Genomic DNA, 23,079 nt, shown 5'->3' on the forward strand with positions numbered 1-23,079 from the left:
TCATGAAACTATCCTTCAAAAGTGAAGGATAAAGACTTTCTTACACAAAAATGGAGGGAATCTGTCACTGGTAAACGTGCACTGTTCTTCAGAGAGAAGGAAGATAATATAGGAAAGAAACTTAGACTCAAAGAGTGTGAAGTAAAATACTTGATGTTTCTTATTCTAAATTATCTAACAAAAACCCATTTGTTCAAAACAATAGTGTCCACCTAGTGGTGGCATACCAGTGGATAAGTGAAACCAACAGCAGCAATGACAGAAGAGGTGGGCAGGAGGGAGGGAATGACACCCCTGACGCATGGTGTGGGCCCTGCTGTGAGGGGGTGACGTGCTATCGGAAAGTGGACTTGGACTGGCTCTGAGTGTATATAAACTGCACACTCTGCAGAATCCACTTGCAAATGTGACAAAGATAATATTATTGATATGCTGAGAGAGGAGACGCAACAGAATATGAAATAATTCAAAGCCAAAGAAGGCAGAGAGTGGGGGGAAAAAACCCACAAAGAACAAGTGTAATGACTAGAAAACTAACAAATGAAATATGAGTCCAGCTATATCAATAATCACTCAGAACACCAATGATCTTCACCCACCAATGAAAACACACACATTGAAAGTATAACGACAAATGCAGATTAACAGTTAATAAGATATAGGATGCTAACAGTTATCTCAAGAAAACAGAAATAGCTGTATTAATTCCATACAGCAGATTTCAGATCAAGGAAAATTAACAGGCATAAAAGGGGCATTACAGAATGAAAAAGGGGTTAATTCTCCAACAGGACATGCTGTGTATACATCTCATGAAAAGAATGTGAAAATATATGAGGCATGCATTGATAGAAATGCAAGCAAATCACTATTACACTTGGAGATTCCTATATCCTTCCATCAGAAATGGACCATTAAGGGGCTCAGGATGTGGCTCAACTGGTAGAGGGCTCGCCTGGCATGCGTGAGGCACTGGGTTCAATCCTCAGCACCACATAAAAATAAAAAAATAAATATATTGTGTAAAATATAAATATATTGTCCACCTAAAACTAAAAAATAAACATTAAAAAAAAAAGAAATGGACCATTAAACAGAAAATTGGATCTGAATGACATTTACAGAATATATGACATTCTCACACTGACTTGGAACATTCACCAAGACAGACCACATTCTGTGCTGTAATATACACCCTCACAAATTTAAAAGAATAGAAATCATATAATGTCTGCTCTCAGACCACAGTGGAATTAAAATGGGGATCCATTAACGCAGACAGCTGGAAAGCCCCTACATCTTGGGAGATTAAACACACTTCTGAATAACACATGGATTGAAGAAGTCTCATGAAGGACTTAGAAAAGAAGAAAGAGTATACAACTAAAAATAACACATTTTAAAAAAGAATTGTTTACAAAAAAGTAAGAATAAAAATAACAAAAAAAAGATACAAAATTAATGATTTAAGGTTCCACCTTAGGAACTTAAGAAAAAAGAACTAATTAAATGTAAACAAAAGAAAATATTATGAAAGAAATCAATAGAGAAAAATAAGAAAACCCCAAAAATTGTGTTTTTGAGAAGATTAATAAAATTGATAAACATCAAGTCAGGTAAGCTAAGAAAAAAAAAGACACAAATAATGAGAAATGAAAGGCTCATGGACGCTAAAGACATAATAAGAGAGTATTCAGAACATAATGTTCACAAGTGAGAAAAACTTAGATGAAATGAACCAATTCCTTGAAAGACAAAATCTATCAAAGCTCATAAAGAGAATTAGATAACTGGAATAGTTCTGCATCTATTAAGGAAATTGCATTAATAACTAATAACCTTCTAAAGCCGAAAGCACCAGGTTCAGATGCACTCACTGACAGATTCTATCAAATCTGTAAGGAAGAAATTATAGAAATTCTCTATAATCTCTACCAGAAAATAGTGGTAGAGTATACTTCCTAATTCATTCTATGAGGTCAGCATTTCCAGGTTACCAAAACCAGATGGAGATATTATAGGAAACACTACAAATACTTCTCATGAATGTAAAAATCTTAACAAAACATTAGCAAGTAAAATCCAACAATGTATACAGTAAGTTATATACCACGACTGTCTTAGTCTGATTTCTGCTGCTATAACAGAATATTATGAACTGGATAAATTATAAAGAAAAGAGATTTATTTGGCTCATAGTTCCAAAAGCTGACAAGTCCAAGATTGAGGGGCTAGAACTGGTGAGGATCTTCATCGTCCATCCTAAGATGGTAGGAGCATCACATGGTGAGGGTGAGGCGGGAGATGGCCTGCCAGAACCCCCATTACAACTAACCCACCCAGCAACAATGGCCTCAGTTCAATCGTAAGGGTATGCCTTCATGGCTTAATCAACTCTTAAAGATCCTACCTCTTAAACTGTGACAATATCAATTAAATTTAAACATGACATCTGAAGGGGACATTCAAACCATAGCAATGATCCAAGAAACACAAGGATAGCTCAACATCTGAAAATCAGTTAACCTGACCCATCATACCAACAGGCTAAGAATAATCACATAATATAATCACATGATCATATTAACATATGCAGGAAAAACATTTGATAAAATCCAACATCCGTTCATAACAATTCTGAGCAAACTAGCAACAGAGAAACTTCAACTTGATAAAGAACATGTACAAAACCTATAGCCAGCATTAGACCTGATGGTGATACACTACATAGATGCAGCCCCAAGGTCAGGAATGAGGTGAGGATGTCTCTTATCATTTCTATTCAGCATTGTACTAGAATTCCCACCTAGTGTAATAAGACATTTATTTATTTAATTTTTTTAAAAAGAAAGAGTGTGAGAGTGAGAGACAGAGAGAGAATTTTTAATATTTATTTATTTATTTTTTTTAGTTTTTCGGTGGTCACAACATCTTTGTATGTGGTGCTGAGGATTGAACCCGGGTCACACGCATGCCAGGTGAGCACGCTACCGCTTGAGCCACATCCCCAGACCAGCAATAAGACATTTTTAAAAAATAAGTATACAGATTGGAAAAGGAAGAAATAAAACTATCTTTCTTTATAGATGACAGGACTATCTAAAGAATCAACACTAACAAAATCTCCTGGAACTATTAGTGGATTCAGAAAGCTTATAGGACACAAAGCAGATATATAAAATACAATTACTTCCCTATGTTCCTGAAATACACAATTAGAATGAGAAATTAAAAAACAAAGAATACTTAGATAATAATATATATTATGTACCAGATCTATATGAGAAAACCTAAACTCTGATGAAAGATCAAAGGAGATTTAATTGGAGAGATTTCCATGTACAGGGATAAGATTCAATTTTGTCAAGATGTCATCTCTTCCCAATTTGACTAAATGCAATCTCAATAAAAATCTAGAAGTTATTTTGTGAACACCAACAAACTGATTCTAAAGTTTATATGGAAAGGCAAAAGACCCAGAAAGTCAACACAATATTGAGATGGAAGAAGGAAGTAAAGGGCTGACTTCATCCCACTCTGAGACTGACCATAACCCTGTGGTGCTGGCAAGAGACAAGCAAACCCATGGAAAAGAGCTGAGTCCAGAACAGAACCACACAGACTTAGAACTGCTCTTGGGCAAAAGATCAAACATGAGAAACAGTGTCTTCAGTAAGTGGTGCCAAGCATTCAGACATGCACAAGTGACAATGAACCTAGACACACACCTTATACCTTGCACAAAGGTTAACTCAAAATGGAGCATAGACCGAAACGGAAAAAAATAAAACTATAAAACTTCTAGAAAAGATTACAGAAGACTATTTAAGTTTCCACTGGTGCAATGAGTTTTTCGATGTAACACCAAAAGCATGACCTGTAGGGGAAAAAAAAACCTGATAAACTGGACTTCATTAATATTAAAACTTCTGTGCTTTAAAAGACACAATTTAAAAAAAAATAGAAAGACAAACCAGACTGGGAGAAAATCTTTGCAAAACAAGTATCTAATAAAGAACTGCTATCTAAACTATTTGAGAAATTCTTGATATTTAACAATATGACAATTAAAGAATGGGCAAAAGATCTGAACACATAGCTCATTAAAAGTATGCAGACAGCAAGTAAACACATGAAAAAATGTTCACTCTCACTGGTGAACATCACTGTTGTCACCCTGAAATAGTGAGACACTATTGCACACCTACCAGAAGGGTAAAAACAACAGCAAAAGCTGCGAGGGTGTAGCAGGGAGTTCTTGCTCACTGCTGATAAAGACACAGATGATATGGCCACACCAGCAGAGCTTGGCACTTTCTCATATAAGCAAACACTCAGCCCTCTGTATATGAGGATCTAAACTTTTTTTTTTTTTTTAAAGAGAGAGAGAGAGAAAATTTTTTTTAATATTTATTTTTTTAGTTTTTGGCGGACACAACATCTTTGTTTATATGTGGTGCTGAGGATTGAACCCGGGCCGCATGTGTGCCAGGCGAGCGCGCTACCGCTTGAGCCACATCCCCAGTCCCCAAATCTATAAACTTAACCAACTATAGATTGAATATGTACAAATATTTTTAAATCATTATTCCTTAAATAATAGAGCATATCAACTACTTACTCTGTACAAAGTATTGTAAGTAACCTCAAAATTATTTAAAGTATATGTTAAGTTATATGCACGGCTACCCATTTTATATGAGAAACTTGAGCATCATGGACTTTGGCACCCACTGGGTTCCTAGAGCTAGCCTGTGCAGACCTGAGGGATGAGTGTATATTCATGCCTCGAAATCCAACAATCACACTCCTTGGTATTTACTTCAATGGGTTAAAAATACGTCCATAGAAAAACCTACATACAATGTTTAAAGCAACTTTATTCATAATTGCCAAAAGTTGGAAGCAATGAGGTGGCCTTTAGTAGGTAAATGGGTAAATGAGCTGTGGGGTACAGGGCCATCCAGACGGTGGGGACTATTCAGTGATTCAAAAAAAGCTAGCAAGCCATGAAAAGGCAAAGAGGAGCCTTAAATTCTGTTGCTAAGTGTCAGGAAATGGCCTGATGGGCTACAAACTGTAATTTCAAACACATGACATTCTAGAAAAGGCCAACTGTGGAATAAAGGGCCCAGTCAGTGTCTGCCAGGGCTTCTGGGGTGCAGAGGAAGGGGAGAAGGGGAAAGCACAGGAGACTCAAGGCAGGCCAATTATTCTGAAGTGCCCTGCAGTGAGGAGATCTGCCAAGCGTTCCAAACCCCAGAACGCACAGTACAGGGAACCTCGAAGGAAATCGTGGACTTTGGCCACATACCGGTACTGGCTTATCACTGTCACAATCAGCAGGCACACTTATTCAAGACGCTAACAGAGGATCTGGGTGAGGGGCAGGGAGGTAGGCATGGGGAACTCTGATGGCCCCTCAATTGTTCTGAAGGCCTACGGCGGCTCTATGTGTGAAAAGCCTTGCTCTCACCTTATCCACAACCACCCACTTTCCCACTCCCACTAAGCCAACTATTTTAGTTTTGAGTATTCTTCAAGAGTTTTCCAGAAATATTATCAAATGAGTATATAATACTATCCCTCTTCTTAAGAAACATGTAACACACACTGTCCATACAGAATTAGTTTCCATTCTGCCAAGTGTGGTGGTGCATATTGTAATCCCAGCTACTTAGGAGGCTGAGGCAGGGGGATCACAAGTTTGACACTGGATTGAGCAATGTAGGGATACGTTGTCTCAAGATAAAATAAAAAAGGCCAAAGATGTAGCTCAGTAGTAGTCCTTGCATAGCACGTGTGAGGTCCTGGGTTCAAGCACCAGTTACTAAAAAAAAAAAAAAAAGAAAAAAAAAAATAACCAAGTTTCCATTTGGATGATAAAAACTTATAATAAGATGGTGGTGACAGTTGCACATGTGCTTATTATCAACGTCCTTAGTGCCTCAGTATATTGAAAAGTGGTCAGAATGGAAAAAAAAAATCCTCATTTTGTTATCAATGCCTGTTTTTGACTATAAAATCTGTAAGAAATTCTTAAATAGTCTAACTGCATTTTTAAAATTTTGCAGTTCTGGAGATCAAACCCGCAGCCTCACACATGCCAGGTTAGTGCTCTGCTGCTGAGCTTCCCCAGCCTAAGCACGTGCATTTTTACTTTGATAGAGATCTCCGACTTAAATGGGTTCCAGTCCAACAGCACTCATGGTTCTATAGCCATGGATTAACAAGATTTCTCAATACTGTAGCTGTAACTCTTTACTGGGGCTGGGGGACAGGAGGAAAATCTCACATACACATGAATCACCATCAACGTTCCATGGATGAACAAGAATTCAAAGCTATATCACCCATAAAGTTCTTACCCAATTGAAATTCAGTCTTGGGCTTGATGGACGGAAGTTTACACTGCCACTCAAAAGTATTTGGATAGGAACTCACTGGTTTAGGAAGCCCAGACAGAAGTTTGAGAATCAACTTATCATCCCACGGATTCTCAATAGTGAAGTCTTAAAGGAACAGGAATAAGAAAAGAAACATGAGTTCAGTATTCAAAGATTTTACTTAATAAATTTTAGATAAAGCAAGTGGAGACATTCATTCATTAATTAAGCTTTCAAAAGTCTCATCCTTTAGAGAGCATTGATTCAAGTAATAGAGAATTGTTTCCAAAAGTCAGAACTGGGAGTTGTGCAGTTGACCATCTGCCATTTTGGATTTGAAAGTTTAAATCAACATTCAGGGTGACAAAGGGATATCATCTGCATCTCACTCCGCTCACCTAAAATGCTAGGTCCTGCCTTTAGCAGTGATGGCTGCACATTTAAGGCACAGATGGGGTTGGTTAGTGACCTCAAATGTGCTCAGACAGATACACAGTCTTTAACTGCTTTCCCACTCATACCCACAAAACACAATTTGCACATGAGTTGTACTTTGGTCTAAGATAGAAAACAATTTCTAAAGGGAAGATGAAGGTTTCTCTCCAACTTAGAATAATAACGTATTCTTATTAGTGGCAATTATGAAAGGACTGCTAGGGTAGAACCTAGCCTTGTCCCCTAGCCACTCCATCTCTGGTCCATATTCTCTACCAGTAGGTGAGACTGTCTGGGTGACAAGGGGTAGTAGGAGGGATCTCTTTAATCTTGACCCTCTGTTGACTTTTCTGTAAAGTGGGGAAAACAGCATTAGATTAAATGCCTGACACACAGTAGGCCCTTGAATTCCAATTCCCTCTTCCAACAGTACTTAACTTGAAATCTAAAATTAAAATGGATCGATTTGCCCTTCAAGTACATTCCTGCTGGACTGCACTTCAGTACAGTGAGAAGTGTCTGACTGTAGGTTCTACTCAGTGGCACACCGGTCCCCCTCTGAGTTCTTCCACAGAACAGCTCTTCCTATGCTGTGGTCCTAATGGCATGACTAAGCCTGAGCCTCTGTGCACACCTGGAGCACTGACATCCCCATGGGGACCCATCTGCATCCGGTCTTCTTGGGGCCTGGCACTGGCATCGGACGGGTCCTCCACAATGGCACTGTCAGTGTCTGTGAGTTTACAAGCTTCAAGGCCCCGTACAGCTTCCTGGGTAAGTGCAGCACCCGGGGCAGGCTGGCTGAAATGGTGCAAGGATGCCAAAGAGAGGTCTCTGGGGCATGTGCCTTCTGGGCTCTTCTCTTGAATTGAACTGGATGTGAAGAAAATTATAGAGAAAATCAAAACACCCTATTATTAGAAGCCTAATGGACTTGATCACACAAAAGTTCTGCAACAGAGTTTCCTTTTCATTCTAGGAATGTCACTTCAAATATGCTGCACAGCTTGAGTTGATTAAATCATTTTCTTACACAACTATAGGCAAATACAAAGATAGTCCAATATTAATAGAAATAAAAATCAAAGACATGATGATATACTAGATAAATGGGGGTGGTGATATGCTTGGTATTATTTAGCAGGGAATGTCGAGAGAAAGGGTATCTCAGCAGCACTGCTATGATCAAGACTGGATATCTAACTTCTTTCTAAAAATGACTTCTTTTATAACATTCAGACAACAAAAAAATGTCAACCACAATCTAACAAAATCCTACACATTTCCATACATATGGGTGTGTGTATATACATGCATACACAGCTGATTCCCATTCACAGGTTTCAGATTTGTGAATGCACCTATGTGTTAAAATTTACGTAAACATCCAGATCAACATTCTATAATTTTCAGTCATTTGCAGACTTTAGAGAAATGAAAAATCTGGGTGCGTGTTCCCAGGCCAGGTGGAGCAAGGTGAAGCCTACAGCTTATGCTCCTCACTGCCCTGCTTGGAGTCTAATGCCATGGTTTTTGCATTTCTGTGCTTTTTGTTGGGATTTCAGGTGTTTTGCTGAAGTGTGTCTGTTGTTCCTAAACATAGAAGGCTCTGAGATGCCTTACAGAGAAAACAGGTAAGCCTCATCCAGGCACAAGTGCAATGTAAGTCATGAGTAATATGTGTTAAATAAGGTGACTTTAAACAAACATGGCAACAGGATAAGCATGTATTTCCCCTGGACAAATGTCCAGTATACACTACAAGGAACAATGAGAATCAATCATGTATATCTCTACACCCACATTTAACCCTTACATCTATACATATACATCACAAATAAATATGTCCCTTTCTCAACTGCAACAATTTCTTAGTATTCCCTAGTTTCCCAAGACCATGATAGTTCAAATAGTACTGGCCACTATTTGGCTTCTCAAATAGACACTAGGGGTACCTTACCTGTACATTGAAAAATTGTTTCCATACCTTATACTACCGATACTAGAAACATGGGTATCCAAATTACTGTCAATGCATAAATGATTAACAAAATCTTTCTCTCTTGTCCATAAGAATCTGAGTCTGTTAACTGTTAGCTCTTTTCCCCTAAAAACTTACTCTGTCACCATTGGTTATGGTTAAAAATAACCCTCACTGGTTAACTGTATCTGGAGTAGAATTACAAATATCTGCTAGGAACCCATAGTTTCAGTTATTCATTTTTCAGAAAAAAAAATGAATTAGCATAAGCATGTAGAAAATGGTTAACTCACCAATAATAAAATAATGCAAATTCAATAAATTTTGGTTTTTAATTGAAATTGTGCCCAGTGGGTTTTCTCATGGGCACCCTGGGACCTGATGGAGGTGTTGCATAAGGTTCTTAAGCGAGGCTCCTGCACTTGGTTCATGTGAGCCTTGCTTCCTTGCAACTGAACTGTCACATGGGGCCAAAGACAACAGTTCCTTGGGTAGGATGCACCCAGCCAGCAACTGGGATTTCTGCCCTATGTACTTCTAAGTTAATCTTACATCAAGGATGGCTTATGGCATTCTTGTGAGTCAAAGGTCTGGCTGGGCTTAGCCACTCCTGATGGCTCTTGTTATAAAAAACCTCATTCAACTGTGACCCAAATAAACAAATGATTGGATAAAAGATGTGAACAGAAATTACTTAAGAAAAAAAAATAAATGAACCTAAACATATAGAAAGTGATTAACATCAATAATAAAATTAATGCAAATTCAATATATTTTTGCTTTTTAATTGAACTTGTGCCTTGTGGGTTTCTAATAAGAGGCAGTGAGAAGAAGGGGTCAGCACTCAGACAAATACAGGTTCACACTCCAATTCTGTAAATTTGCAGCCTTATGACTTTAAGTCAATAATTTATCTGAAACTCAATTTCCTTATCTATAATGAAAAAAGAAAGAATAGTCCCCACAACTCAGTTATTATAAGGGCTAACTGAAAGACAGAGTCCAGGAAAAGTGTAAGTACTGTGTCTAGAATAAAATAGTTACCCAGAAGATGGCAGCCTTGGTTAGGATCTCTGAGGTTTACAGCCTGCGCAGACATGGTGGGGTTTACGGTGCCGAGTCTACCTTTACTGCTTATTCCTTAGGAGGTTTAAGTACCTTCTCTTCTCTTAAAAGGAAGTCATCAATTTTCTCAATTTTACTGGGTATGAAAAGCAATTCTGTGTTTGCCCAGTTCTGCAACAGTCTTCACATGGCAGGGTCTCTTTTTGGTAAAAGGCTTTCCAGTTCTAATCCCCAAATGAGTACAAGTCAGTTGCAGACTCTGTCACCCTAGCTGCTTCTCTCACTGTCCTGATACCAAGAGGGGGGCTCATTACTGGGCTTAGAGGACCTTCTGACTACAAGCTGCCAATTGTTAAGCACTTTATGAGTTGTTTAGGATGGGATTAGGCATTCTCTTACATCTGGAAAAGGAAAGCTCAAGTGGAAATGCAGAGAAGGGCACAACTGCAAGTTACCTGAACTTTCTGTCTCTCAAGGGCTCCACCACATTCTCAACACAAGAGCTCAACGGCACATGGGTGCACTGCGTTGCTATCATGTTTTCTGAAATACACAAAAACGAGAGACACAAACATTTCATGCATGTATATGCACGCGCATACCATTTGACATGGTTACAATTCTAGAATTCCTTTATATGATGACTTTCATTATAATTTCAAAATAGTGTTCCATGGCAAAGTGCGATAAGAGAGGAAAATCAAGATCACTCAACCCTCTCGTACAGGGGAGCACTTCAGTTTTGACATCTGATCTATAATGATCCTTCAAGAACAAAGAGTCCAGAGAGCAGCAGGTGCACTCCAGACAGGATGACCACACAGGTGGTCACTGGCATGGGTGACAGGTCACAGCCAGGTTCAGGAGATTAGTGAAGTGAAATTCCTTGGCAGTTATTTCATTATTGCTTTTAAGAAGTACCAGCAGTGACAGAGTTTGGCTGGTAAATTGGTAGTCACTGAAATGGTACCAAAGTCCCAGATCTCATAGTATTTATACTGTAGGTTGGTAATAAAAAACTAATAATTATCTGTGCTCAATGTAATGCCACATATCAGGGTTCAATTCAGAGATATATATCTCTTTTATATAGGGTGCTATATTTGGGATGCAGTAGAAATAAAAGACTATTTGTGAGTTTTGTCATTATTCCCTTGAAGCAAAACACTAAAAAACAAAATTATTTTATGTGTAATGTATCCTTGGCTGCATGTCTGAAATAATAAAAATTTATAGAAATGTATCAAGGACCAAAATTGGCTATTTTTTTATTCATTAAAAACCATGTTTAGTATTTTTAGCATTCAAATAATTATCTGTAGTGCTCCCCTCTTGACTTTTGAAAAACATAATCATACTCCTGTACAAATGGTTTGGACTTTGTATATTTGCCTTTATATGCTTCTATAAGTTTCCCCCATTTCTACCTATGATCTGTTATTAAATTTTCAAAATATGTGGACTTTATGAAGTTAGTATGCCAAAGAAAAAAACAATTAATGGATTCCAAGCCCCTTTATGGTTTTCGAACGTCCCCCTTAGAATTTTCAAGAACACTATAATACTAATGAACCAACTAATACTAATGTTTGTAAAAGACAGACACTGAAAAAGTATGTCGCAAACCTTTATCTTCCAGATTGTTCACTGCGTCTGCTGGAAGCTTGTGGAAGGGGGTAGATGCAAGCTGGGCAGCAGAGGTGAAGTCCCCTGTGCTCTTAGGACTGGGTGCCAGGGTTCTGTTGCAGTGAATACCCCAGACGGTTGAATCATCCAAAAACTCTTCAGAATGAGGCACTTCCTACAACAAAGGAGGAGCTGAAAAATAATCACCATCTTCTTGTTTTGTCTGTGAAATTTAGACCTTAAGACTTCAAGCTGGGTGCAGTGGTACAGAATGTATCCCTGCCATTCAGGAGGCTGAAGTGAGAGGATCACGTGAAGTTTGAGACCAGTCTGAGCACCACAGCGAGATTTTGTCCCCAAAATACATTTTACCCCTCATCTTTAATACATCTCAGTGGAACTACAACACAAGGGTCACATTTTTTATTTTAATTCTACATTTTTCTTTAAATTTGAAAAAAAAATTCCAGGTTTATAGAAAGATTACAAAGGTGGAACAGTCTCATATAACCTTCATTAAGCTCCCACTAGTGTCAATTTCTTCTAGATCCTGGCACATTTCAAAAAGTTAAACACCACTTGTAGCTATCAGTCCTTATCTGGATTTCACAAGTCCCCTCCAATATCCCTTGGCTGTCCCAGATCCAGTCCAGGATGGCATGTGTGTGCCACTGTCCTGTTGACTTTGTCTCCTCTAGTTTATGACCATCTATCAGTCCTTCCTACTCTTTCCTTGCACTGAAATTTGTGAACACTAGTCAGGAACTGTGCAGAATGTCCCCCTAATTTGGGCTCGTTTTCTCACACGTAGACTAGAATTATAGGTTTTGGGGAAAACTTGGGGTAAAGGACCTTCTCATTATACAGTGGGGATGCATGCTAGCTAGCCACAAGGCTTGTTCCTGGTGAGGTTAAACCCAATCACTGAGAAGGCATTTGTGAGGTTTCCTCACGGGAAACCATTTTTCCCATTCTCTATTTGTTAGAGAATGGGAAAAATGTCTTACCCAAACTCAAGGGAGGTAAATTAAACTCCACCTTCTAGGATGTCATTAAAGCATTTGTGGACAAATGTTAAACCACCGCAGAATCAACAGTGGTGAGATATTTGGAGGCTCCAGAAGTGCCTGTTTCTTCCTGAAGTTTTATTCACCAATGTCAGTTCCTTAGTGGATCTTGCCTATAGCATTTATTTTATTGGGACTCTAATGATGCCTTCCACATCACTTGGAATTCTTCTCTAAGGAAGAATCATCCTTTGCTCCCTTTTATTTATATCAATATCTGTTTTATTTCTTGGGTGATAATTCAATATTACTTTATTCTACTTATTGTTCAAATTTTTCTAGGTTTAGCCATTGGCTCATTCAGGTTGGCATCTATATTCTTTTGATATGCCACATCTTTCTTGGTTTTCTTATAGGAAAAAACAAAACCCAAAATCCTTCCTTAATTTTCTAGTACAATATGCTCCAGACTTATCTTGTATTTTTCTTGCCCCAGCCCCTAGAATCAGGCACTTCTCCAAGAACAGAATTACGGGTCAAGTTTTTTAGAGTCTGTAGGGAAAGACAAATTGCTGAGTCAGGTCCATAGCTCATGACCCCCTTTGGTTGCCCTTACAATGCCACCCATGGTTTTTATTTTTTTAAGTTGTTTAGATACGCATGACAGTAGACCGTATTTTGACATATTATACATACATGGTGTATAACGTAGGATTCTATTCCTGTGGTTGTTCATGATGTGGAGTTATACTGGTTGTGTATTCATATATGAACACAGAAAAGTTATATCGGATTCATTCTGTTGTCTTCTCTACTTCCATCCCTTCCCTTCATTACATCCCTTTCCTTCAATCCAATGAACTTCTGTTTGCCCCCCACCTTTATTGTGTATTAGCATCCACATATTGTAAGGGTCCGGCGAAACGTCGGAGTAAGAGACCGCAAGAGACTGTCTTATGCAAAAGCAGAAGGGTGGGTTTATTTGGAGACCAGCATGCTAGGGCTCTCTCTATAGCAAAGAGAGATAGAGCCCTGAGAACAGCTTGAGCAGAGCTTATATACTTTCCTTGGAGAGGGCAGCGAGAGAAGTTACATTTTGTAGTTTGGCAGTTGGGGACAGCTCATTCTGGGAACAAGATTAGCAGACAGTCCACAGTTAGGGACAGCACATTCTGCGAACAAGATTAGCAAACAGTCCTTAAAATTTCAACAGTGTTTTGTTAAGCATATAGAGAAACGGAATGACAAGTACCTTTTTTATTAACCTTTCAATATCAGAGAGAATATTTGGCCTTGTTTTTTTGGGATTGGCTTATTTCACTTAACATGATAGCTTCTAGTTCCATCCATTTACCAGCAAATGCCATAATTTCATTCTTCTTTATACCTGAGTAATGTTCCATTGTGTAAATATACCACATTTTCTTTATCCATTCACCCGTTGAAGGGCACTTAGGTTGGTTCCATAGCCTAGCTATTGTGAACAGATGTGGCTGTGTCACTGTAGTACTGTTTTTAAGTCCTTTGGGTATAAACTAAGGAATGGGATAACTGGGCCAAATGGTAGTTTAATTCAAAGTTTTCTAAGGGATCTCCACATTGCTTTCCAGAGTGGTTGCACCAATTTGCAGTCCCATAAGGAATGGATGTAGACCTTTTCCCTCACAACCTTGTCAACATTTATTGTTATTTGTATTCTTGATAATTGCTATTCTGACTAAAGTGAGATGGAATCTCAGTGTAGTTTTAATTTGCATTTCTCTAATTGCTGCAGATGTTGAGCGTTTTTCCATATATGATTTGACCTTTCGTATTTCTTCTTCAGTGAAGTGCCTGTTGTGTTCCTTTAACTATTTACTGTTGGGTTATTTCATTTTTTGGTGTTATGTTTTTTGGGTTTTCTTTGCATATGCTGGAGAAATGCTCTACCTGAGTGGCAGATGAAGAAGATTTTCTCTTATTCTGTAGGGGAGAGAATTCTCCCTCTCTCCATGTTTTCAATTGTTTACTTTGCTAAACTTCTTAGTTTGGCACCATCTCATTTATTGATTCTTGATTTTGCTTCATGCATTTTAGTTGGTTCCTAAGTGAACATGATGAAGAGTTGGGCCTACATTTTCTTCTAGTAGATATGAGTTCAATTTCATTCTGCTCTAGATGGATTTCCAGTTTTCCCAGCACCATTTGTTAAGAGGCTATCTTTTCTTCAATGTATGCTTATGGTGCCTTTATCTAGTATGAGATAACTGTACTTATGTGGGTTTGGTTCTCACACATAATTTTTATATCTTCTGCATTGTCTTCATAAAATCCACCATCTCTTCCAATGGAGGCGAAACTGGCAGATTGCTTCTTCAGATGATATAAGATAAAGTACTGGCTTATGTTTAGCATCAGGATATATGGAAAATGCATTGTGGGTTTGGTAAAAGTAATAGTTCAGCAAAATGTACCTTTAAAGTGATGGCACTATGTCTGCAATTTACTTCATTATTTGTGAAAATTTTAAGCTCAATAGATCATCAGAGGGATTAGGGAGCCAGGCAATAGTTCATCCAAACAACCCCCCAAGGGACTACAAATAGGAGCCAGGACTTGGTGTCCTAGTGAGGTGCTTGGTGAGCCAGTGGCTATCAATGGTGCCTCACTGCCATGGGGTCAGGCAGGGGCTGGGGATCGAGCACACTGTGGGTATACTTAGGACCAGGGTGGAAGTCAATGAGGACGGACACAAAGGCCACCGTAGTGGAATGCAGTGGGCTACTGGGCAGTGAAGGGTGCCTGCTGAGCTGTGCTGAGGATGGTCCATCTCAGCTGGATTCAGATTTGTTGGGTTTCTCACTGATATTCCACTTAGGCCTCACTTCCTCCGTCTAGGAAAAACAAATATCCCCAGGTGGCTTGTTCTTACTAGAGGGAAGGCTCTTTGAGGGCAAGGATCATATCAAATACATTTTTATTTCCTATACATATTAGATATCTGGCACATCACAGGTATTCAAATAATTGTCAAACAATATTCTAGCAATATTAGAACAATAACAAGTATTCTAATAAGTAGAATAACGATTTTCTACTTCGCACAATATATTGTGGTTTTATAGACATCACACCATTTGAGTGGCATAATCACTTGGCAGATCTGTGTCAGATGAAGTAGAGATTGGCTTACGTTTGGTTTTGAAGGAAGTCTGTTGCTAGAGCGTTCTCCAAAGGTTCTGGCTCCTGTGGGCTTGTTTTTAGGCTGTGGTAACCTAAAGAAAAGATTTATAAAATCAAAAACAGCAAAATATGGTGATGAAATAAATGCTACCACTTGATCTAATGTTAGAAAGATTCTCCCCTCATTTATTAAGGGGTTTCTTACTATTGCACTTCCAGAAAAAGTGAACTGACTATGTAAATATAAGTTGACTAACAGTTACCAAAGAGAGGGTAGAAAATGCAATTTTTGTTAGTTTTTAAATTGTTACAATTTTTTTTTAGGAACAAAATAACAATTAGAAGCATGGCCAATAAAATACCTTAGATGCCTTGAAACACCTTAGCTCTTTTCCCAGTGCCTGGCTGAGATAGGGAACTTCTCTCTGCATGCTGGTCATGCTTTCTCCATTCTGCCTGGGTGTGAATTTCCTCCATACCAAGACACTTGTAATTCACCCAGATATCTCTTTTTCCATAGTTTAAACTATTAACCACTCTCTAGTATCATGTGCCTCTGCCTTAAAACATTCTCTCTGCAGCGTTACCCAGTGTAAGCTGCCTCCTTTCCCACTTATCAATCCTGCAAATGTAAACAGCACAGTACGGACAGCTGCACTGATTCCTCTACATTCTGAAACAATTTCAAACCAGAGAATCCTGTTCTTTGACAAATTCTAATGCTTTCCTTTTTCTACTGTGCTTTCACTTGGAGCTCTGCCCTCCTGGAACCCATGCACAGCACTGTGGCTCTGCAGAACACTGGCAACAAGCTCCCAGCTGTTGGTGGAAAGGCTTATCAGTGCAGAGCTGGGCCAGAACCAGACCACCCTGGCAGACAGTCCAAATTCCCTCCCTGCTGCCTCACCATCTTGAGTCCTGCAGGCACCTCCAGGCATCCTGTGGCAGTATGACATGTGTCCCCCCAGTGATATATTAACTTGATGTTTCTTTACCCATAATTTTCTTTGTTTCCATCTTCAAAAATAGGAAAAGCAGATGTCAAAGTGACAACTTTATTGACTCCCCAAGCCCCAGAAGAATTTGCATTTTCTGCAAGAGAATAAAAAATGTATTTCATGACTGTTCTAGGAAAAACATGACCCTTTACACTAAAACTTCAACTACAAATGAAGTGGGAGGTAGAGGGGAAAAGCTTATAGAAAAGAACTGGCATCAGTTTTTAAATACTAGGTGGTAAGGCAAATCACTTTGAAGTGGGATGAAGTGATTTAACTATAATCACTGGGCAGCCTCAGGTCCCAAATGACTGCCACACATCAAGAACACAGCTCATCATTCTCCTATGCCACTTCTATTATCACCTGACTCATTCAATAAAAGCTCTCAGTGGTTTTAGTTTTCATTTGCTTTAAGAAAAATCTCTTCTCCCAACTCCAAATGGATCCTACTGATCTTTATTACAATCTCTGGCTCCCAGCATGAATCCCCTGGCCCTAGGTAAGAGGGCTAGTTGCTGGCCTCCAACCACCATCTGGCCACTTTTCTACCAAGAAGGCCTCAAATCACTCCTGGACTACTCAGCTCTTCCTGATGTACCTCCCCATGGGGATTTTATCCTCCTTTAGATATCACTGTTATAGCAACCCAACCCACCTAACCCAACCCAACATAATGCAAACCCCAACTCTACCACACGCATGAAAACCTTGTCCAACTCTGCCACACTTCTATTTCATGCACTTTCTGTGATGACCAAGGCAAGGCCACATCTTAGGTAATCCCTGACAATGCCTGGGTTCCACCCACAGTACAATGCATCAATTAACTTTCAAATAAATTATTACTTTGAAACTGGGCTTCAAATGCATCTTCATTTTGGTCTAGAGATGGCCATTCATCTTTGTCATCAGAAACATCAGGAAGTGTAGGAGCCTGGAACATATTCATGATGAAACCTAAAAACCAGAAAGAATATCCATCAACAGATTGCAAAAGAGTTTAAATTTTTTATAGTTTAAGGTGCTACACATTCAAACAAAATGGTTTACCCAGTGCTTCCTTGGTGTGCACCGTGGGCCAGGGCTGGGCTCTGGAGGGTGTTGCCTGAACCATTCCCAGTGACGTGTTTGGAGTCGCATGGAAAGAACTTGCGCTGGCCACCTTGTGCGTTTCATACACTGGCAAAGGAACAGGACCAAGAGCAGGATCATCAGGTCATTTAAAACGTGTTAGAAGGCACACAACTGCTTCAATAACTTACTACAATTAGACCAGGTTACCGTGGTAACCGTAATTGTCAATAATCATCACTCCAGACCCACATACTTATCTTTGTAAGAATACATAAAGTAGGTGAGGCAAGAATCATAGTTTCACACAAAATAAAGCGAAGGCTCAAAGACACCGGGTGTTTGGCCTGAGATCAAACCAATTAGAGTTTTGTCACAGGTAGCATCCTGAGCTCCACCATGTCTCAAGTACTGTCTGCTTGTGGTCAGAGTGTAACCCCCACCCCCCCACTGTCAGTCCTAGACCACTTTCCATCCCACTCAGCTTGAGCCAGTGGTGTACAAGGCCCCCACAGCCTGGGCCCTGCTTGCCCAGGTTTCAGTGTATTCCTCTTTGCCCTGCTCGCCCTGAAGCTCTGGCCTCTTTACTGTGCTTAGAACACCAGGGATAGTCCTGCCTGGGGCCTCTGCATCTGCAGTTTCTCTGCTTGAAAACTGGTTATCCGAGGTGGCTGCATGAGTAGCTCCCTCCCTATTCCTCTATGCAGGCATTACCCTCACCAGCATCTTCCCTGTTCACCTTCTCTGAAATCTAACCCGCTACTTCAATATTAGCCCTTTCATTCCTGGGGGGATTTTCATTGTTTTGTCAAGATTCCATCTCTAACGATGTAGAATGGTTGGTGCCCAGCATCCAGCAAGCAGGCACCAAGTCTCAGTTGAATAGAATGAGTCTCCAGCTGTTTCAGAGGGCCCACCCTCATTAATAGTCAATGGAGACAGCGGACACTCCACCAAGGGAATCAGCAGTCAGCATCTTGAACAGCTTATATATCCACGCATTCTCCGACAGATCTCAACAACAAAACAGGTGTGTGGCACTCAGCCCATCCCCCATACATCGGGAACTCGCATAAATTCTCTCCTAGGCTTGCCGGGGGAGGGAGAATCAGAGTGAGCCTGCATAAAGACTAGGGGGGAACTAGAGGCACCTGACCTGCAACCCCCCCTACCCATCTGCAGCCAAAAGGAAACCTGTCTGGCTAGAGCTGGGGGAGGGGCAAGCAGGAAAATCCAAAGGACACAGTGCCTGGGATCCTAATTGCCAACTGTGGGACCCCGGAGATCCAGGCCCACTGATTCGTGCGGCCTGCCCTGCTGCTACAGAAGGTGTGGCGCCCCAGGGAAGCCATTAATTAGCAAGCAGGGAGAGGCTCGGCTGCGATCAGGTGGAATCCCACCAGCCAAGCCCGCACTGACCCCCGGGCTGAGTACGGGAGTTTAGACGGGGAAGGAAGCGCTACAGTCCCATCCCCCACAGCGGACACTCCACCAAGGGAATCAACAGTCAGCATCTTGAACAGCTGATATATCCACCCATTCTCCGACAGATCTCAACAACAAAACAGGTGTGTGGCACTCAGCCCATCCCCCATACATCGGGAACTCGCATAAATTCTCTCCTAGGCTTGCCGGGGGAGGGAGAATCAGAGTGAGCCTGCATAAAGACTAGGGGGGAACTAGAGGCACCTGACCTGCAACCCCCCCTACCCATCTGCAGCCAAAAGGAAACCTGTCTGGCTAGAGCTGGGGGAGGGGCAAGCAGGAAAATCCAAAGGACACAGTGCCTGGGATCCCAATTGCCAACTGTGGGACCCCGGAGATCCAGGCCCACTGATTCATGCGGCCTGCCCTGCGGCTACAGAAGGCTAGCAGGAGAAAACAGGAAGCTAGAGGCAAGGCCCTCGAGACTGGGCAGCTGGAAATTGCAGGCCCGCCGGCGACAGTTCACCCACTGCCCGCATAGCTGGGCGGTAGGAGAACACCCGGCCGCAGGTGACCGATCACCCGCCCGCGGCCTGTGATACTGGGCGGCTAGAGACCGCCTGCCTGCCGCGACTGGGAGCTGAAATCAAACAGAGACAGTCCAGTCACACCACCTCATCAGGACACCCAGGCAAGGAACTGGGGCCAGTCATAGCAAAGTAGTGTCGTCACTGGAGCTGGGACGTCAGATCTTCCTTCACAGTGGAATCCACGTCAGCAGGCATAGTTTAACAACACTAAGGAGAGGCATCAGAGTAAAACAGAACCAAAACAAATCTATAGAAGAGAGTAGAAACACGACAATCAAATAGAGCTGGAAAGCAACGGGGACAACATGAGAAAACAAGGGAAAAAAGGAGTACAAACAATGCAAGACAACTTAATTCTACAAGAGGACATAGAAACATCAGAAGCAAGGATAGGGAAAGAACTCAAGGCATACCTAACTCAAATGGAAAGGAATATTAGAGAAGACATGAGACAGCAAGTCCAAGCAATAAAAATATATTTTGAAAATGAATTAAACAAACAAATTCAAATGGCAAAGAACGAGCTCTACCAGGAGATAGAGATCTTAAAAAAGAATCAAACTATAATCCTAGAATTGCAGGAAACTATAAACCAAATTAAAAACTCAAACGAGAATATTACAAATAGACTTGATCAAGTAGAAGTCAGAACATCAGATAATGAAGACAAGGTTTATCAACTTGAAAAGAGTATAGTCAACACAGAAAAGATGCTTAAATCCCATGAGCAATCTATTCAAGAGATATGGGATGTCATTAAAAAACCAAATTTGAGAGTCATCGGGATAGAAGAAGGCACAGAGATTCAAACCAAAGGAATGGACAGCATATTAAATGAAATAATTGTAGAAAACTTCCCAGAGATGAAAGATGGAATGGATTGCCAAATCCTGGAAGCCTACAGGACCCCAAACATTCAAAACTATAATAGACCAACTCCAAGACACATAATTATGAAGATAGCCAACATACAGGACAAGGAGAGAATATTAAAAGCTACCAGAGAAAAGAGACAGATTACATTCAGGGGTAAACCAATTAGGTTAACGACTGATTTCTCAGCACAGACTTTGAAAGCGAGAAGATCCTGGAACAATGTATTTCAAACGCTGAAAAATAATGGATTTCAACCAAGAATACTGTATCCAGCAAAATTGAGCTTCAGATTTGACAACGAAATTAAAATCTTTCACGATAAACAAAAGCTAAAAGAATTTGCAGCAAGAAAACCAGCACTGCAAAGCATTCTGAGCAATATACTACAAGAAGAGGAATTGAAAAATAGTGCCCAAAACTAACAACAAGAGGTATCTCAGTAAAGGAGGAGGAAAATAACCAAAAAAAGTAAAACTAGCCAAACTAAAATAAATAAATAAAGAAGCATGACTGGAAGTACAAATCATATCTCAATTGTAACTTTAAATGTTAATGGCCTAAACTCACCAATCAAGAGACATAGGCTAGCAACCTGGATCAAAAAAACAAATCCAACAATATGCTGCCTTCAGGAGACTCATATGATAGGAAAAGACATACACAGGCTGAAGGTAAAAGGTTGGGAAAAATCATACCACTCACATGGCCCTCGGAAGCAAGCAGGAGTGGCCATACTCATATCAAATAAAATCAACTTCAAACCTAAGTTAATTAAGAAGGATAAAGAAGGACACTATATACTGTTAAAAGGGACCATCCACCAACAAGACATAACAATTATCAATTTGTATGCACCAAACAATGGAGCTGCAATGTACATAAAACAAACGCTCCTCAAGTTCAAGAGTCAAATAGACCATAACACAATAATTACGGGTGACTTCAACACACCACTCTCGCCATTAGACAGATCCTCTAGACAAAAACTGAATAAAGAAACTATAGAACTCAACAGCACAATCAATAACCTAGACCTAACTGACATATATAGAATATACCAACCATCATCAAGTGGATACACGTTCTTCTCAGCAGCACATGGATCCTACTCAAAAATAGACCATATATTATGCCATAAGGCAAATCTTAGTAAATATAAAAGTGTGGAGATAATACCATGCACCATATCTGACCATAATGGAATGAAATTGGAAATCAATGATAAAAAAAGGAAGGAGAAATCCTACACCACATGGAAAATGAACAATATGTTATTGAATGATCAATGGGTTACAGAAGACATAAAGGAAGAGATAAAAAAATTCTTAGAGTCAAATGATAATACAGACACAACATACCAGAATCTATGGGACACAATGAAAGCAGTTTTAAGAGGGAAATTCATATCCTGGAGTTCTTTCATCAAAAAAAGAAAAAACCAACAAATAAATGAACTCACACTACACCTCAAAAACCTAGAAAAGGAAGAACAAAACAACAGCAATTGTAGTAGAAGACAAGAAATAATTAAAATTAGAGCAGAAATAAACGAAATTGAAACAAAAAAAAACCATTGAAAAAATTGATAAAACTAAAAGTTGGTTCTTTGAAAAAATAAATAAGATAGACAAGCCCTTAGCTATGCTAACAAAAAGAAGAAGAGAGAGAACTCAAATTACTAATATACGGGATGAAAAAGGCAATATCACAACCGACACTACAGAAATACAGAAGATAATTAGAAAGTATTTTGAAACCCTATATTCTAATAAAATAGAAGATAGCGAGGATATCGATAAATTTCTTAAGGCATATGATTTGCCCAGATTGAGACAGGAAGACACACACAATTTAAACAGACCAATAACAAAGGAAGAAATAGAAGAAGCCATCAAAAGACTACCAACCAAGAAAAGCCCTGGACCTGATGGGTATACAGCGGAGTTCTACAAAACCTTCAAAGAAGAACTAATACCAATACTTTTCAAACTATTTCAAGAAATAGAAAAAGAAGGAGCTCTTCCAAATTCATTCTATGAGGCCAACATCACCCTGATCCCAAAACCAGACAAAGACACTGCAAAGAAAGAAAACTAGAGACCAATATCTCTAATGAACTTGGATGCAAAAATTCTCAATAAAATTCTGGCGAATCGAATACAAAAACATATCAGAAAACTTGTGCACCATGATCAAGTAGGATTCATCCCTGGGATGCAAGGCTGGTTCAATATACGGAAATCAATACATGCTATTCACCACATCAATAGGCTTAAAGACAAGAACCATATGATCATCTCCATAGATGCAGAAAAAGCATTTGACAAAATACAACATCCCTTATGTTCAAAACATTAGAAAAACTAGGGATATCAGGAACTTACCTCAACATTGTAAAAGCTATATATGCTAAACCTCAGGCTAGCATCATCCTAAACGGAGAAAAACTGAAGG

At 39.7% G+C, this 23,079-nt stretch overlaps 1 protein-coding gene across 13 annotated transcripts in view; it reads right to left on the reverse strand.

Moving 5' to 3' along the window:
• LOC144372296 (mitoregulin-like) overlaps positions 1 to 23,079 on the reverse strand; it is an 89,380-nt gene that overhangs the window by 29,394 nt on the left and 36,907 nt on the right. Inside the window, exons 12-19 of one of the 13 annotated variants that reach the window (XM_078035653.1) lie at positions 17,714 to 17,842; positions 17,510 to 17,620; positions 16,658 to 16,754; positions 15,673 to 15,754; positions 11,494 to 11,668; positions 10,323 to 10,410; positions 7,456 to 7,694; positions 6,369 to 6,512 (exon numbers count right to left, since the gene is read on the reverse strand). The exons of 4 other annotated variants lie outside the window; for them this stretch is intronic. In XM_078035653.1, coding sequence (XP_077891779.1) covers positions 6,369 to 6,512; positions 7,456 to 7,694; positions 10,323 to 10,410; positions 11,494 to 11,668; positions 15,673 to 15,754; positions 16,658 to 16,754; positions 17,510 to 17,620; positions 17,714 to 17,842 — 1,065 coding nt within the window. Of the gene's footprint in view, positions 1 to 6,368; positions 6,513 to 7,455; positions 7,695 to 10,322; positions 10,411 to 11,493; positions 11,686 to 12,318; positions 13,053 to 13,454; positions 13,673 to 15,672; positions 15,755 to 16,657; positions 16,755 to 17,509; positions 17,621 to 17,713; positions 17,843 to 23,079 lie in introns of those variants that run through there. 8 more of the 13 variants (XM_078035654.1, XM_078035655.1, XM_078035656.1 and 5 more) reach the window with 8 other exon arrangements.

Source organism: Ictidomys tridecemlineatus, assembly GCF_052094955.1.
Source record: "Ictidomys tridecemlineatus isolate mIctTri1 chromosome 12 unlocalized genomic scaffold, mIctTri1.hap1 SUPER_12_unloc_2, whole genome shotgun sequence".
In the NCBI taxonomy this organism is placed as follows: domain Eukaryota; kingdom Metazoa; phylum Chordata; class Mammalia; order Rodentia; family Sciuridae; genus Ictidomys; species Ictidomys tridecemlineatus.